The 16801-nt window shown below is 36.0% G+C and overlaps 1 protein-coding gene across 2 annotated transcripts; it reads right to left on the bottom strand.

Moving 5' to 3' along the window:
- Window positions 1-11248: 11248 nt before the first annotated feature.
- On the bottom strand, window positions 11249-15485 carry LOC121320356. Of its 2 annotated transcripts, XM_041258588.1 has the most exons (9): window positions 15306-15485; window positions 14871-14954; window positions 14424-14569; window positions 14014-14074; window positions 13756-13825; window positions 13566-13621; window positions 13184-13417; window positions 12890-13024; window positions 11249-11444 (listed from the first exon to the last, which is right to left on the bottom strand). In XM_041258588.1, the coding sequence occupies exons 3-9, from the start codon at window positions 14549-14551 to the stop codon at window positions 11328-11330; spliced, it is 801 nt and encodes a 266-aa protein (XP_041114522.1). In that variant the 5' UTR covers window positions 14552-14569; window positions 14871-14954; window positions 15306-15485; the 3' UTR covers window positions 11249-11327. The 2 variants fall into 2 exon arrangements, with proteins under 2 accessions (XP_041114522.1, XP_041114523.1); XM_041258589.1 differs by lacking the exon at window positions 12890-13024.
- Between the last annotated feature and the right edge of the window lie 1316 nt (window positions 15486-16801).

Genomic DNA, 16801 nt, shown 5'->3' with positions numbered 1-16801 from the left:
AGGGACAGAATTAACCCCACCCCTGACAATTTTATATGCCCTGCCACAGTGTGTGTGTGTGTGTGTGTGTGTGTGTGTGTGTGTGTGTGTGTGTGTGTGTGTGTGTGTTATATATTGATAATATATATATATATATATATATATATATATATATATATATATATATATATATATATATAGTATATATCAGAAATTGCAGTTTTATATAAAAAATAAAACTGTATCTTTATTATAATAAGTAGTTGAATTAATCTGAAAACATATTCAGATTAATTCAAATGTGAGATGCTAGATAAATTAATCAATTCATTTACAACTAGTATTAACAAATAAAGTACACCCTAAGTAAGGCTGTAATCTCAGGTTTTTGGTAGCACAAAAAGCATCATTTACAGCCTTATTCGTTGGGTGTACATTATTCTTAATAATAATAATATAATAATAATAATAATAATAATAATAATAATAATAATAACATTTTGTGAGGTCTACTTGACCCATGAAGGAATCATTTGCACTTCGGCAAATGAACAAGGTTGAAAAATCTCAGAATAACTCAAGAGGATAGCTGATGATACAGAGCAAACCACAAGGCCATAATACATGACTGGCTTATGAATTGGCAGGAATGCTTTTAGAGTTAGAAGAGCTAGAAGCAAGACTGGAGGTTTCTGAGCAACACGGAGGCTGCATGAAATCCCTGTTTTACCGAGAGATATCTCCAGGGTTAAAACTGAAGAGGGATCTTCAGAAAGAAATATTGGTATTGCTTCAAATGTGCAGCACAAAATTTTCACTAATGTCATCTCTCCTTTAAAGAGAAAGTAATTTCAAATACCAGTTTGACTTTTTATGAGTTTGCAATTATGTTGAGGGGTTCTGGGAGTGGTTGCTCTGACATTGAGTTATTATCATATATTTTTGAAATCTGTATTTAGCTGTCTGTGATTTGGTCTGGAAAATTCCCTGGCCTGAACAGACTTCATTATTCCAGTAAAATAAAGTGACAAAATGGCATTTCAAACTGGCAAGTCCCACTTACTGTATTCACCCAGACAAGCTCAAACATGTTCAAAGCAAGGTAAAGACGGCTATAAAAAAAAAAAATTTAAAAAGCATTTTAAAAGGGTTGTAGGAGTCCACTAAGAGAAAGACACAGGGGGATTGCAGTTTCCCAGGTTTTATTTATCTCAGCACAGCGAGCACAGTTTGCAGGTGCAATACCGTCCAGGTGTGTTGCTTCTTTAGGGACTGTGCTGTCTAGTAACAATGGTAGACATGCACGGGCAATTATACGCACAATTGATGAAGAACAAACATAACTGGTGGAGGACAGAGTAATGATTTTCATTTTATAGATATCCAATATATCTGGGTATATTTCAGGATATGGTAAGAGAGTGAAGGATGTTCAATTCCATTTTGATTATAGTGTGTGGATTTGGTAATAAATAATATATGTTTAATATACTGCTGTATGGAACTGGCAGAACTATAAATGTGGCTTGGGTTGATTTACAATTTACTTGCCAATGACAAAGGCTGAAAAAGCAAAGGAGCAAGAGTTCAGATCCCTAGTGCCCCAGTTTCTTATTGACTGTTCTATTGATGATGTCATCTGTGTCTGTCTTCAGTATCTGAGTGATCCAGGGACACAGCAGCAAATAATTAAAAAAAGAAAATGTAACATGAAGGCAGAATAATCTGATTAACAAATGAAAATGATCCCTGTTTATTTTATATATACTTTAAGTCACAACAGAATTCTTAACATTTTTAATAAAAAGTCTTTGCATGCACAGAATTTGAGAATCTCACTGGAAACACACGTTCACCTTTGCAATGTCATTATTAATAATCCAAAATAGTCTGCATGCACTGTTAATATTTATTATATTTATTATATTTATGTTACCATTTGCTTCCAATCTCAAGACAATTATGTGTCATTTAAAATGTTTACAACATCAAAAACATTAACCTTAAGATAAAACTATAATAACTTTTTATTAAAGACAACATAAAATGATCCAAAGGGACTCAGTATAATTTTCTGTCGCTTTGCACTCTCTGTAGTGTTTTCTTCCTTTGTTTTTCTTTTGCAAGTAAGAAATGTATTCAGAGATGTACGAGAACCCCCGTTGAAAACTATGGAAGGACATCCGGGTCAAAAAGGAGTTATATAATACACGTTTCAAATATCACCTTACACCTGCCATTCCTGTCCAATTCATGGCGGTAAATGAAATCCCCCCAGAGGTACGAGAACCCCCGCTGAAAACTATGGAAGGACATCCGGGTCAAAAAGGAGTTATATAATACACGTTTCAAATATCACCTTACACCTGCCATTCCTGTCCAATTCATGGCGGTAAATGGACTTGGTATTGGGTAAAGTCTAGTGAAAGATGAACAGACCCGGACCCTCCGAGACGAGCATCAACCGTCAGAGCCTTAAAACAAACAAAAAAAAAAAACAAACAAAGCAAAAGGCCTTGTCACACGTCCCTAACTAAACATGGGATGGCTAAGCCATTCTCTCTCTCTCTCTCTCTCTCTCTCTCTCTCTCTCTCTCTCTCTCTCTCTCTCTCTCTCTCTCTCTCTCTCGCCACATGCACTCTCCTTCTGTACCCCTCCACAATGGGTTCACCCTGTCCCTTTTTAAAGGGCTCACAATCACCCCTGTTGTAGACACCTGTCAAAACAGTTAAACAATTAGGCCATCTAAGCTGGTCGCCAAACCCAAGGCCTTCTGGGCCAAGGAGTTCTATTTCTGACTCCCCTGCGTCAGACTGACCCCTCTAGAAGAAGGAAGGTGAAGTACATGGCATAAGGCTTTCTGCATTCTCAGGCTTTAGTAGCTCATGACTGACTTTATTCCACTACACTTTTAGTGTAAAACCGAAATATAATTACAAATATATTCTGATTGTGTACATTGTTAATACAAACTGAACCGTGTCACGGTCACCATTGTCTGTCTCAAGAAGTCGGCAACACTGAACAAATCTGCACTGTAGAAGAAAATCTCTCGCCACCATGATTTGAAATTTTCCATATTCTTGATTTTTGTAAGTGTATTTCATGTCTGAAATTAAAAAGATGTCATCCCGAAGGTGATCGGCTGCTCTTGCAATTACACTGCATGACTGTAAAATGACCAGCCACTACGTAGGTATGAATGTAAAATTGCAAGGCCCTACATACAAAAATGTGTAGTTCATTTAAATTTATTTAGAACACATACTATTTTATGTGTTCTGATTGGTCCAAATAAATACGTGTGCTGCGTGAACGTTTTTGACCCGGATGGCCCTCCATAGAACACTCCTGGGCTGAGTCATTGAAATCACATTTCAGGTCCTTTGAGATACATCTCTTAGACTGTATAGCAAGCATGTTTACTAGTAAGATAAAACAGGTGAACACTAGAACATGAGTGAAAAACGTTCGCTTTCCACCACAGCAAAAATCACAAATATAAATGTTTCAGGTATTCCGTTTCTTATTCATTTGCACATGATAATGAAAGAGTGAACGATCAGATGATAGCGTAACAAGATATTTCATACAAATACCTTCATTTCTAGTTTAGGATATCATTTAGTCATCACTTAATTGAATCGTGTTTGCTCCTCCGCATTTCTGCATGAATTCCTTATGAAACTGTGCAGACACACTCCTCTAATTAAATAATGGGAGGGGGTTAGGGGAGCTGAAGATAATGCTGTGTTAAGTATGCCCTCTAGTGGTATGAAGTAGTGTTCCATAAAAGCCACCAGTCTGTGTATTGATCTAGATTTGAAAACAGTTGACTAATGAACCTGCTGTCAGAAAGATGGTTTATAAGAGCTTGATCTGATTATCCCCAAGCTAATCCAGATGTTATCTGTGTGCGTGCATGCGTGCGTGCGTGCGTGAATGTTGGTGTGTGTAAGAGTATTATCAAACTGTGAACAGAAAGTGTCTTTAAAAAAGCATATGCTCATCAAATGACAGGTGCAATAACCAAAGTTTTACAAATACAAATGCTCCTTCTTCTCATTAGCATAACAACATTATCACAAGTTCCTTGTTATTCTTTATTCTGTCACAAAACTGTAATTTACTTCAGAAGGGCTAGTGTGTCACATAACACAGGGAGTAAATGGGGAGCAGAAACCAAAAGCTTTCATCAAAAAGTCTGGAAAACTAAAAGAGAGATAAGAAAATGTACATACAGCTTTAGTTATAACATATTTAATGTAACCTGAGTACTATATAGACTGTTCTAGACCCTACTAGAATCTACCTGAGACATGCCTTGATGGGAACAAACATTAATAGGGCCACATTGGTTACTTGGTCTGGTGCCTTCATCCACCTAGATAATTTGGTTCAATTTAATGAGGCAGTTGCAGTATGTAGAAAGCATAATACAATATATAACCCTAAACCTAACCCTAAATTCTTTATCGTTCTACCTGTATACCATTTATTACAACGTTTTCCTTAAAATTAAAATGGAAGCAATATTCAGCACTGACATGAGTTTAGCTGACGTGTTCTGTACATGTTCAGAGAATTGTGAACATCACCATGAATTAGATATATTCTTCTAACTTCTTCTGAAGGGAAGTGTGTTTCTGTTCATACCATTAGCTGAGGACATTTTGTAGAGTGCTTTGAGCAGTTGTCACACATTCCGTTTGCCTTCAGAAAATAAAATAAGGAACAAACCCGTTACACCATTTTATGTATTACAAGTACATCTTCCCTAATGAAAGTGTTCTACTCTATGAAACTCTGTTGATAGGATTGAAATGAAAAATAGTAAAATACTCTGCGGAGACCTCTTATATTTAAAGTATTAACAATTCCAATGCTTGAGTGCTGATATAATTTATTTCTGAGCGTAACTGAGCATTGATTGTAAAGTACTTAAAACATAATTTAGTAGAATCAGTTAGTAAGTTAAAGTAGCTAGAAAACCCAATGCTGCTAAGTTTAACGTACAGATGGTGGAAATTCATCTTCCCTTAAAAACACATTCAATGACATCAGTTATGTTGCAGAAACAAATCATGTGCAACCTGCTTAAAAAAATACAGCCAAAAACTAAACAAACTCCCCTGACAGCATACCTCTCAAGCCATGCATCACTAATAATTGTCAGTCTCGCCTTATACACATTCTGCAATGCTTGCAATTGAGCCAAACTGGAAATTCAATGTTTTTCTTATCAATATGTAACAGGCAGTTACATTAATTCCTAGTTACATGGCTATTGCATGGTAATTAACCATCTATAATGCTGTATTAATACTCTGTAACATAGTTATTAAGCATTTATAAAACATTATTAAGCAGCACCTTAATATAAAGCATTACCACTAAAGTCAAATGAGAATGTCTACTAAATAATGCATTTTTGTCAGAAGCATTAATACCCTGTATCTTTTTAAACGAGGGATTTAGGGGGGCTCCCTAATAAAAGTTGAATCTCAAAACAATAATTGTGTGACTATAGTAATTGTTACAGCTGTGAATGGTATTTAAAACAGGATTCATTTATCCGACTTTTTACATACCCGCCCTTACTGTGGTCCCGCCACAGTCAGATACACGGCTGACTACTGTATATGTGTGTAAATGAAGCACCGGCAGGCACAAAATGCTACTGAAAAATGTTCAGCCTATACAAAAACACACTGCACTGTCATAGGATGTGACAATGATAAAGAATGTAGCTGCAAATTGGCAATGTTCAAAGATGAGTACATCATTGTGTGAAGCAGAAGCAGCTGGGCTATTTTTAAAACACTGTGACAGGTCCAGAGCAGGAGTTCTTTTCATGAATCTGGTGCTCATTGACAGATGAAATCTGAATAAAATTGATGCATCTTTCTTGAAGAAGTGACAAATGCAGTCAAACTGTCAGGTCTGCGGAAGAAATGTGGCAACAAGGACATTAATCTTTTCATGCCTTATGAGTAAACTGAGATGATCTTGAACTTTGAAATATGTAATAAATGGCATGTTTACCCACCATAAGGCTCTCACTTTAATTGGCTCTGGTTTGAAGACAAGAAGAGAATGATTCTTTTTTTTCTTTTTTTATGCTATTGTTTTTGAGAAATTAGCAAACTTGAGTCAGTGCTCAAAATAAAAAACATAACATATTTTATACAGTCTGGTACAGCTGTATTGGTTTGTCATGTTGAAATGTTGCACTTGATCAATAAAACCTTCTGGCAGAGGAAGGTAACTCTGGTTCCAGTTTAATAGGTATAAATAATTAAGTGATTATGTAATTTAGGATTTAGTCTGAGGCTAAACTGATTCATTTTATTAGGACTACTTATGAATGTAAAAAGTTTTTATTTATTTATTTTATAATTGATCTTGCAGTGATTTGGAGCAGGGTTCCCCAATACTGGTCCTGGGGGACCCTATGTCTGCTGGTTTTCATTCCAACTGAGTTCTCAATTACTTAATGAAACCCTTAATTGAACTAATAAAGTGCTTAATTAGACCTTTTTAATTGTTCTCGGCTCCTACAAATTGCCAATTTCAACTTACGTATAAAATTGTATAGTTAACTTGAAATCTCCAACTGTTTAAAAGCTGCAAACAATTAAAATGGTCTAATTAAGTAATTGAGAACTCAATTGGAATGAAAACCAGCAGACACAGGGGTCCCCAGGAACAGGATTGGGAAAGCCTGATTTAGAGGACAGATCTCAAACCACAGTGCACTAAAGCAGCCATTTCAAAAAGAGCTTTGAAACAGATTTTAAAGCTATAAGTGTAAAAAGTTGTCAGGATGTTAACAATGAAAAGAAAAATTACAGGTACATTAAAAAGCTGTAGCAACATGTGGGGGTGAACTTTATAAAACAAGTCTAATACTTGGGGCAGTAGTGTGGAGTAGTGGTTAGGGCTCTGGACTCTCAACTGGAGGGGCATGGGCTCAGTCCCAGGTGGGGGACACCACTGCACACCTGAGCAAGGCACCCAACTGCATAAATGGGCAATTGTATGTAAAAATAACATGATACCTTTGTAATTGTAAGTCACCCTGGATAAGGGGGTCTGCTAAGAAATAAATTATAATAATGTAATTTTTAGATTAATAGATTAATGATTGCTTGTTTATAACTGAAGTGTTACCAAAAAGAGCCTGTAAAGCAGGGATGGGAAATGTTAGCACTTCCAGTCCAAAAAGCTTTACCCCAATTCATTTAACAACTAAAGTGAATTATTGAATTTGACCTGGTTCACTTAGAAGTGAAAGACTCTTCAGACTGGGATTGTTCACCCTTGTCATAAATCATATTCTACATGGTTTCAACTTCACTGTTCCAGGGAGAAAAGCAATAAAACACAATGACTGAGAAAGATTCTGGAAACTAGTATGTATTATAAGGCCAGTAACTACACCATGAACTCTACAGTACTTTTACAACCATAATGACTTTGTCAAGACATGTGGACCAGATGGTTTGAACCTCTGTGTCTAGATAATGATCCCTCCCTTTGCATTACAATACTGCAGCAGTCTCTCTGGGCATAGCACTGAAAGCAGTGGAATTCCTCAACTTAAAGGGTTTTCATTCAGCATACTCATAAATATTACAGAACAAACTTTGATCTCTCTGTGTATTCCCCAAGGTGCTAATTGCATTACATGTAGGTAAGGTTCACAAATATTAATGCAGATAGCTGACTGAAAGAGGCTTGTGCAGGCTGTGTTGGCTCCTAGTAGAGTAATATATATTCAGCAAGCCTATGCTGTTCTCCAGGGAGGTTGTATAACAGTGTTCAAAGCTTAGAAGAAAGTGGCAATTTCATTACATACACATTGTAGAAATTCAAGTACATGAAAGAAACAAGATTGTTAATGAAATTACCAGCTGACACCCTCAGCTGTGCGGTCCTGCGCTGTAGTCCTGTTCCGGAATAGTTCTGGCATAATAATGACACACATTCATTTTTTATAGAATTACTTTTTAATAAGCCAGCACCAATATTTCTCAATCAAAAGCAAAGATTAAGTGTGAATTTTAATAGTTTTTCATAATACATGCCCTTTCCATCAAAATAAACAATAAAAAAAAAAAAAAAAAAAAACCAAAGTAGATTATAAAAATATATTTGAATATCTGTTGTTAATTTTAGTGTTTCAATGAAATGATTAAAGAGTTGTCATCCAAGGTCATACTAGTAATATTACCACTGTTCCCCTTCTTAAGTTGAAGATCTTTTTGTTCTATGCTTGTACTTTATACTTCACTTTGGAATATGCAGACAATGCTGTAGATGCCGAGTTGCCCCTGGTAATGTATTGCTGTGAATATTCGAAGGATCCTGTAGTTACCAGTTACAAGTTTGCCTAACCTAGACGTCCTGGTGGAGTGGCATGTTTGCCTGGCCTAGAAAAAATATATTGCATAGTGTTAATAGAGATGAATTGCTTTTGTACAGTAACCGTGTGAAGTTACCTGTTGACCGTGTGTAGCCTGTAATTGAATAAAGATTGTTTGTAAACCGTGCATCTCTACCACATGTATCTTTTTCATGACTTTACCTTCTTGACCCAGTTCAGACCCTGCATCAAGAAGGTAAAGTTATTATAACAGTCTCAAAGCCACTAAGATAAACAAAGACAGAATGAAGCCATACAGCTTTAGCGTCAAACATCTCACAAGATTTACCAAGAACATCAAATTGCCAACACATATTCTCGCCACATGCCTCAGATCTTATTCTGTGTTCATGTATCACAGCTAGAACATTTTAATTTTTTTTATTATTATTTTTTTATTTTTAGCAATACAAGCATTTTTCATTGTATATTGAAATACAGTTTAAAATGACTTTTGAGTTCTAGTTATGGGCACTGAAATGACTAGAAGGACTGTTTGACACATATCCTACTCCCCTTATTGGATCAAAGCTACTAAATTATCAAGCTACTTTTGAGCCACAATTGGACACTAATTAAGATGCACACCAACAGCCTGCTGGCCATTTGGCATGTTACAGCAAATAACTGAAAGTACAAGTTCCTCAGAAGCAGACAAGACTGTATGTAGGTAGCAAATTATCCCCACTAGCATAATTATCCACCCACTACACAACTAAATACCTGAAGCTGTGTTCTCCAGAGTTACTGAATTGCTTCTTTGCTTATCTGAATTTATTTCACCTTAGTTTGGACTGCTTAAGACTGCCAAAGATGTTCACCCAAAATCAATCATTGCTGTTGAAAATATTCCACTTTCCTTGACCTTAGAATGTTAATAATCATGTTTATTGCAATTACACCCAGATTATGTTTAAGATTAATGTGTTTTAAAGGTGTTGCGAAACCGCTTGTCTTTAAATACAGTCCACAATGTGCCAATTAAACTTTATCACAACAAATCACAAACAATGGGTTAGATTCTCAAAGCTATTTATCGAAACTTTCATGACAGCAATTTTTGCCTTAAAGCAAAACACACCACTATAACAGATACAGATTTTCTGAAGAACGTCTAGCAGACCTTTCTATACTAAATACAGTAAAAGGCTATGGATTTGGTATTATGCTTTAGGATTTGTGGTTACAAAGTGCTTTGGGATAAAATAAATAAATAAATAAATTTAAAAAAATCAAAAGCTAAGCAATTGTTTTTTTTTCAGTTCTGATTGTCTCTGTCTCACTGGTGCTGTGGAGAAAGAATGAGTAGAAGACAGGAAATATGTAAAGACTTTGACTCCTGTTGCAGATGCTAGTCACATAATTGCACATAGATCTGTCTGGGAAAGTAAATTGCTGCAAGGCAGTCAATAGCTCTACTTGAAACCTTCTCTCAGTAGGGGCTCCAAGCCCAGTTCTTAGCACAGAAAGGATTATGGATTCATGGGGAGTGAAGTCTTTGTAGTATAACTATATCAAACCCAACTGAATACACAACTTTTTTTTTTAAGTTCTAATTTGTAATATAATATCACTGCAAGGCTTCCTTCACCATGAGAGACAGATATTGATAAACTGAAGCTCAATTCATGGCCTTTATCATCCACCCTCAGCTGCCTTTTTAGCTAAAACTTTTAATTAGGTTACAAAAATGTGCTGTGGAGTCATGTTGATGAACGATACAGAGGATGAAAATATGAATATAAAAACTGTCCGTTATATTTTGAAACCACTGTGTGGGTTGACGAAGGAACACGCAGCAAGAAACAAGTATTTTTTAAGATGAAATGACACTCATTATCATATATATACATATAATAGTCGTATCCCCCCCCCGTTCAACACCACATGACCATCATGACAGTATGTGGCGTTCTTACCTTTGCATAAGTTAGTGATCATGTGTCAGCCGCAGGAAGAGCACAGCGTGTGGTTTTCACTAACTCCACTGTGCAGAATAAATGATATTTTTTGTCTATGAGTAAATATCGGGACTTTCTTCCTATGCATCGGGACGCTGGACATTTGCTAGGAAATTGGGACTGTCCCAACCATATAGGGACTGTTGGCATGTATGCATTGTGAGCTTTCTATAATGATCTTCCTATTCAAACGTCAATACAGTAGGTGTTTAGGATGTGAAAAGCTGACCTTTAGCTCCTAATGTTTTATTAAACAAATCTGATAACGTGTTTTAAGCAACTATGCTTACCACACATTAATCTCTTTATCTAGCGTACTGTGTAAGGGCCTTTCCTGACCCATATTGTTATGTACACTGCACCAGCAGTGTGCTAAGATACTTAATAACACGACTTTCTGGATTTAGAAGGTGGACCTGGGCTAGAAATTTAAAGTGAAGGACCCCTTTTCAAGAAGCAGCAGTTTGAAATGAATGCACTTCACCAATGTGTCATTACTAATTTACTGAAAGTTTATCAGCTGTTAAATGAATGTCACTGGGAGTCTGAGTAAACATGAACAATCTTGTTCCACAACAGCAAAAGACTGCAAGTTATCCAAAAACTTTTTTTTTTTTTTTCAATTCTCTTAATAATGAATGGTGTGTTATTCAGCCTTTTTAAAATCTTATCAATAGAAAGGATATCTGGGTCTGAGAACTCAGAGCCACATAACAGGTTTTCTAAAATATTTTTCAGGCAAAGTTTGGGGGAGGTACTTAACATGGTGATATCTAAATTATTCAACAGAAAATAACAGATAATAGTAAATATGGGGGTATATATATATATATATATATATATATATATATATATATATATATATATATATATATATATAAACACACACTAACAGCTCATTTGTTGATGGTTCTGTTTAGCCAATATGTTTGTTCTGTGCTCATTTTTCAACATCTGTTCACGTTAAGATTGCATGCAGCTTTTGTGGCCTGTTTAATGAAGATTTGAATGCGCTCCAGTTGATGTATTCTTGCAGTTGTTTCTGTAGAGCCTGTTCTGAGGGGTAAGGCTGGACCTGGACAATAAAAATATTAATGTTGCACTCATTATAAATGAAAACACTCCATTCACCAACATCTCACATGCTGATTAAAGCCGTAGCCAAAACATTATGCTTCATTATCTATTTATTTATTTATTTATTTATTTTAAATATAACAAACAATTACAGTTGTCTTGTTTCGGATCACTGCAGTGTAAGCATGCTATGTTGTGTAATCCATTGTGATTCCAATATTCAGAATCTGATTGCTGCAGATACAGGGGTCTATTTTAATGATCTAAACAATGGCAGATCTAAATACCCACACCCTGAAAGATGTATATAATTCACTTCAGCCCCAGAACTTTTCACTGTACAATTTGGGCACGGACAACTAGTTTGTGTGCAAGCCAATTGCGTAATTTTTTTACATTTTTATCTCATTTTAGTTTGAAACACTGAATTCCAAAAGGCTATTGTGTGCATAAATAATGTATGAGCACTGATAATCCATAGTAACTCCAGATCTAATCCACAGTAACTCCAGATCTAATCCACAGTAACTCCAGATCTAATCCACAGTAATGCCAGATCCTATAGTTAATCAGTAGATAAATGGAAACAATTTTCAAAAGGAAATGGATTGCTCCTCGAGATAAAATATCACAGAAGCATGCAGTCAGCCTGTGATATTGTACATTTCATCACCTCTTCCACTGAAGGACTGTAATGTCTTTAAAATAACTTTGTTCTACTGACTGAGCCAGAACAGAATACATTGTTAACTCAATAAATGTTTCTTGAAGCTTGTTTTAATCATGATCATTTGCAGAACACTTTATGGAGCGTGTGAAAATATTACAGGGGTGTCACTTTGTCAAATAGCCCTTAGAACACAGGTAAATTTAACACCAGTCTCAATAAATTACTTACGAGCTCAAAACGCAGAACAGACCATTGAAAGCGATTATAGATGCCCCCCATGCTTTCTTTGCTGGGCAATTCTAATTCCAGTCTATAATAAACTGTGGGGTACCTACATCTTTAACAGCTTTAACTTGGAAATTATTTAAGGATCATTTTGATTAATGAAATACAGTATGATATTATTTCATACATTTTTTTTTAAGTGCCAAATTATTTTACTCCAGTTTTTCTCCCCAGTTTTGCAAGTCAAATTAAGTTCCCTCACTGCAGAAATCCCCACAGCAGCTCAGGAGAACTAAAGGTCATCCGCCAAACCCACAAACAATAAAATTGCCTCTTTACACCGTGGAGTTTTACAGTGGATGTTGGTGAGCTACTGGCACATACAGTTTGATATCCAAATGTATTTAATTTATCAAAACAGAGTCTTAAAATGACTCATGGTGTATTGTGAATAGGGCCCTCTGGAAGGGACTTAAATGTGTGTGGATCACCATTAGTTGCTAAAGTGTACAATCAGTAATGGTATTACCAGTACTGGGGTTACTTACCACTTTGGACAGCTTACAGAGATATGCATCATCTGTATATTTTTTAAAGAAATCCTTTGAGATCAGGATGCATTCTGCTCCCTCAGATATCAGTGTCATACCAAATGTGTCTTCAAACAGCAGATAAACCAGACCCTGGAAGACATATATTTCCTTATGGTCTGGTGGATTTCAAACCTTGGAGTATTTACTTGAAATTCAAGATTGAAATTGCATTGAGTTAAGTTAAAATCCTGTTAAAAAGATAGAGTACCAACATTAGGCCATTGATTTGGCAATGGGAACTGTACTCACGAACACATCTCCAGGTTTAAGCGTCTGCACATGAATGTAAATCTGTGATCCAGCCTCCTCGACATGTATTGTTGAGCTCGCTTCTTTGGGAGCAGCTACACTGCTAGTGTATGGAGCAGGTGGATCAGCTCTTTCCTCTAAAGCTGGCGGTCCCTGCCGCAGCAGTGGCAAGAGGAACTCCACGTCTCTGGAACTCTTTCTGGAAGGAAGGCTAGTCTTAGTCCTTACTGCTTTCTGTTAGAAAAGGATATTATTGGTGAAGAAGGATAACTAATTGCTGTTCTGGTTTTCTGGTGCCATTCACTGTACTTATGCAACATTTTACAAGAACTACTATCTATACTATTACCAGCAACCATAAAACAGTGGAGCAAAGTAGTACCTTTGCATGCATTTCTTCTGACTGCTTATCTATATTCTGGTATTTCCGATTGCCACCTGTAAATATCAAATACAGTGGTTTGAAAGTATAGTTTTTTGTAAAATGATTAGCATTACAACATTTTAAATAGAGCGAGGTAGAAACTGTTTCAGTGCTGCCTATAGTTTGTAGTGTTTCTGTCTATACTCACTGATTGAAGAGGGTTTAGCAGGGAGATGGGGTTTAGTAGAGGTCAGCGTTTTAAGAACTCGTATTGTACCCTGAAAATGAGGAAAATGTTAAATCATACAGTACTGTTGGTGACAAGACAATGAAAGTGAATGGCAGAGAGATTCCACTTGTCATATAATAAAACCACACAGGTTCTTTACTGTAGGGCAGAAAACTTAAAAACTAAAGAAAAATTAAAAACAGGTTACATTACATGATAAGCATTAAGTTCACTTACAGTTTTGATGATATAGATCTTGGATGATGCCTTTGTGTCCCTAGAGATAACTGCATTTCGCCTAAAAATTGAAAAATAGTAAAAGTGAACAGAATGTATTCACTAGCTTGGCTTTTAACTATGACTGTGCAAGTTCTCTGATTACGCGGCCCAAGGTGAAATAAACATTTTAAATCTCTCAATGCAGAAATGAATTGGCATAAATTGGTACTCAATGTACAGACAAAAAAAAGGACCATTTCTTGTTATGAAATGAACACGTTTTAGATGGGCTTTGTTCAATACCTTCCAACAATAAACATGTTCAACAGAATTACATGCACGGTAAGAAACTAGTTTCTCAAACACTATGCTTGAAGAAGGAACTGGGGATAAGAATATTAGATCTAGCCTACCCGGTACATATTTACCGAAAGAAGGTGTGAATACATATCCCAGGTTTGTTGTTGGAAAGGTTTTCCACAGGCCATCCTGAGAGAACTTCGATCTTTCTCAGAAATGTAATAAAATGCTGCTCTTCGTTGGCTTCATGGCTCATGAATGTGTTAATAAAATCCTAGAAAAAGAACAGCTGTGAGTATTTTTAGTGGAAATGATTTGCATCCAGAATATTGCATGCACCATTTATTGAGGGCTGTAAAAAGCTTTGGAGGTATTGGAAACTGATGTTACAAGCACGCTCATGACATTCATCACAATTTGACAAGTGGTTCTCTAGATATAGGTATGCAACATAAGTGACTATTTACATACAGACATGCACATGTACATGCTGTATGTAGATCTGTTTCTGCTATATCCCCCGGAGAGGATAATAAACCCTGTTAAATAACAAATTAAACAGCCTCTTAACTTACTTGTCGTGGCACAGACAGCAGTGAGACAGTGTTGTGACACAACACTGTAGCATTTCTTCTAGCGCCACTCAAGATAGCCACATCCTGCATAAATTACACTCTTTAATTAATAATGAATACTGGCGGCAGATAGAAAGACACAGTTTATTTAAAAATAGGTTTTATTTCTTATAAAACAGATTGATATTCAAGAAACTGGACCGGATTGTTGTTAGAAGCCAAACACAGTAAAAGCTTTATGACCCATGTACAGAAATCCTGGGCCCTAGTCCCATTTCACAAGGTTATGCTGTTTCTAAAGGTAGTTTATGTTTGTGTTTCAAAACATTCTGTAAACTCAGAAAAGATGTTACAGTCACTCTTAAAATGAATCCTTAAATAAGTGCTAAAGCGCATTGAGAAGCACAGCTTCTTGCTTTTAAGTATTCTACACACCCCAAAGGTTTTTCCTTTCTTCAGGAAGGCAGCAGTCCTTATAAAGGGCTCTCCTGTCTGCTTGTTGATGGAGGTTTTAGTGACCAGTGCTGTGCCAGACAGGATCAAGTAGAAGTTTTGAGGAACATGTCCTTCACGGATTATGACTCTGCCAGGACCAAAACTTTACAAAAAATAATCAAAGCAATCATTTTTGATTAAACAACACTGTGCATCCACAGTAAAGATGAATTGTTTAATAAATGCAACAACAGGTAAGGGAAGTTACAATCAGATTGGCTTTTACCCACACAGTTCACAACAGAAGCTTGGAAACAAAAACTGATAAATATCATTGCACATTTCTGGAATTAAGATGCTATTCTCCTGGCTAACCTCTATAGCTATGACCAAATATTTTACATCACCCTATAGAATTAACTAGTTTTGCTTTATAAAGTTGAATAAAATCTGCTGAATAATGTTACATTAACATATTGATAATTAGTAATATTGACAATAATAAAGACTGCATGTGATGAAACAAAAGGCTGGGCCATTTCTACCATTTACATTTCTTCAAAGGTAAATATATTTTGTGGTGCAGGTTTAATTGGTTCAATTAAATAATTTAGAACATAGTTCAAACAAAAACCTGGGGCCTTACTTCACAAAGCAGTTACCACCATGTTTACCTGATTTCTAAAATGAAAACAAAACTTTGTCGGTTTTACAAACATTACATGGCAGTAAATACATGTCAATGTGGCACCTGGTCTTTTGGGTCTTCCATAATCTTCATAAGCATACCTTTCATACCAGCCAACCTGTGCCAGTTTCTCCTGCATGTGTATGGGGTACTCTGCAAAAGTATCAACTGCCGTTCGCAAGGACAGGGTTGCCTAGCAATAAGACAAAAATAGGTTTTAATCTGTTCATAACCTACTTTTGTCCAAAAATAAATAAATCCCAGATCTTTATGGCTGAAAACCTATCTATTCCTGTTTTTTGGTTAAACTTGTTCGTAAAATGGTCATAAACCAGACCAGGGCAAAAACTGGCTAAGGTACAGCATATTGTTGTTTTTACTCAAAGGAAGCTTGAATCACTTTAGGCAGAGATCAGTCATTGATACATATATCTGGTTTCATGCATCGTTATAGACTAGAATTTAAAATCAGTTTTTAAATGTAAACTATTGTGTTGACTTTTCTTGACTTCCTTCCAGATTATTGTGTGTAAATATAATGTATGACTTTGCATGTGCTGCAATAAAATGTGTGTCTTAGACATGTGATACTTCATTATATGACAAGTGAAAGCAGGATTCCAGCTCCAATAGTTTGAATAAACAAATATTATAAATAATCTATTGACAGCATAGCAACAGCGGTCTGTTATATAATAGGTATAACAAGAGCATGCGTACCTGGAAACAACAGTCTCTCATGCTAGCATCACATCCTTGACTTTATCTCTGATTTTATTCACTCAGAAGACTGTCCTCATACAGTTGA

Source organism: Polyodon spathula, chromosome 9 (assembly GCF_017654505.1).
Source record: "Polyodon spathula isolate WHYD16114869_AA chromosome 9, ASM1765450v1, whole genome shotgun sequence".
In the NCBI taxonomy this organism is placed as follows: domain Eukaryota; kingdom Metazoa; phylum Chordata; class Actinopteri; order Acipenseriformes; family Polyodontidae; genus Polyodon; species Polyodon spathula.
The sequence above is the reverse complement of the archived record's forward strand: the minus strand, read 5'-3'. Positions and strand labels throughout refer to the sequence as shown.

What these genes read in the sequence shown, in the direction of transcription:
- LOC121320356 (XM_041258588.1), bottom strand. Translation starts at nt 14,551, where the DNA reads ATGAGCCATGAAGCCAACGAAGAGCAGCATTTTATTACATTTCTGAGA. An exon ending in TGTATTCACACCTTCTTTCG is followed by an intron (nt 14,075 to 14,423) that starts GTAAATATGTAC and finishes TTCAATTTTTAG; the next exon opens with GCGAAATGCAGTTATCTCTA. An exon ending in TCTGTAAGCTGTCCAAAGTG is followed by an intron (nt 11,445 to 12,889) that starts GTAAGTAACCCC and finishes TTTATTGTCCAG; the next exon opens with GTCCAGCCTTACCCCTCAGA.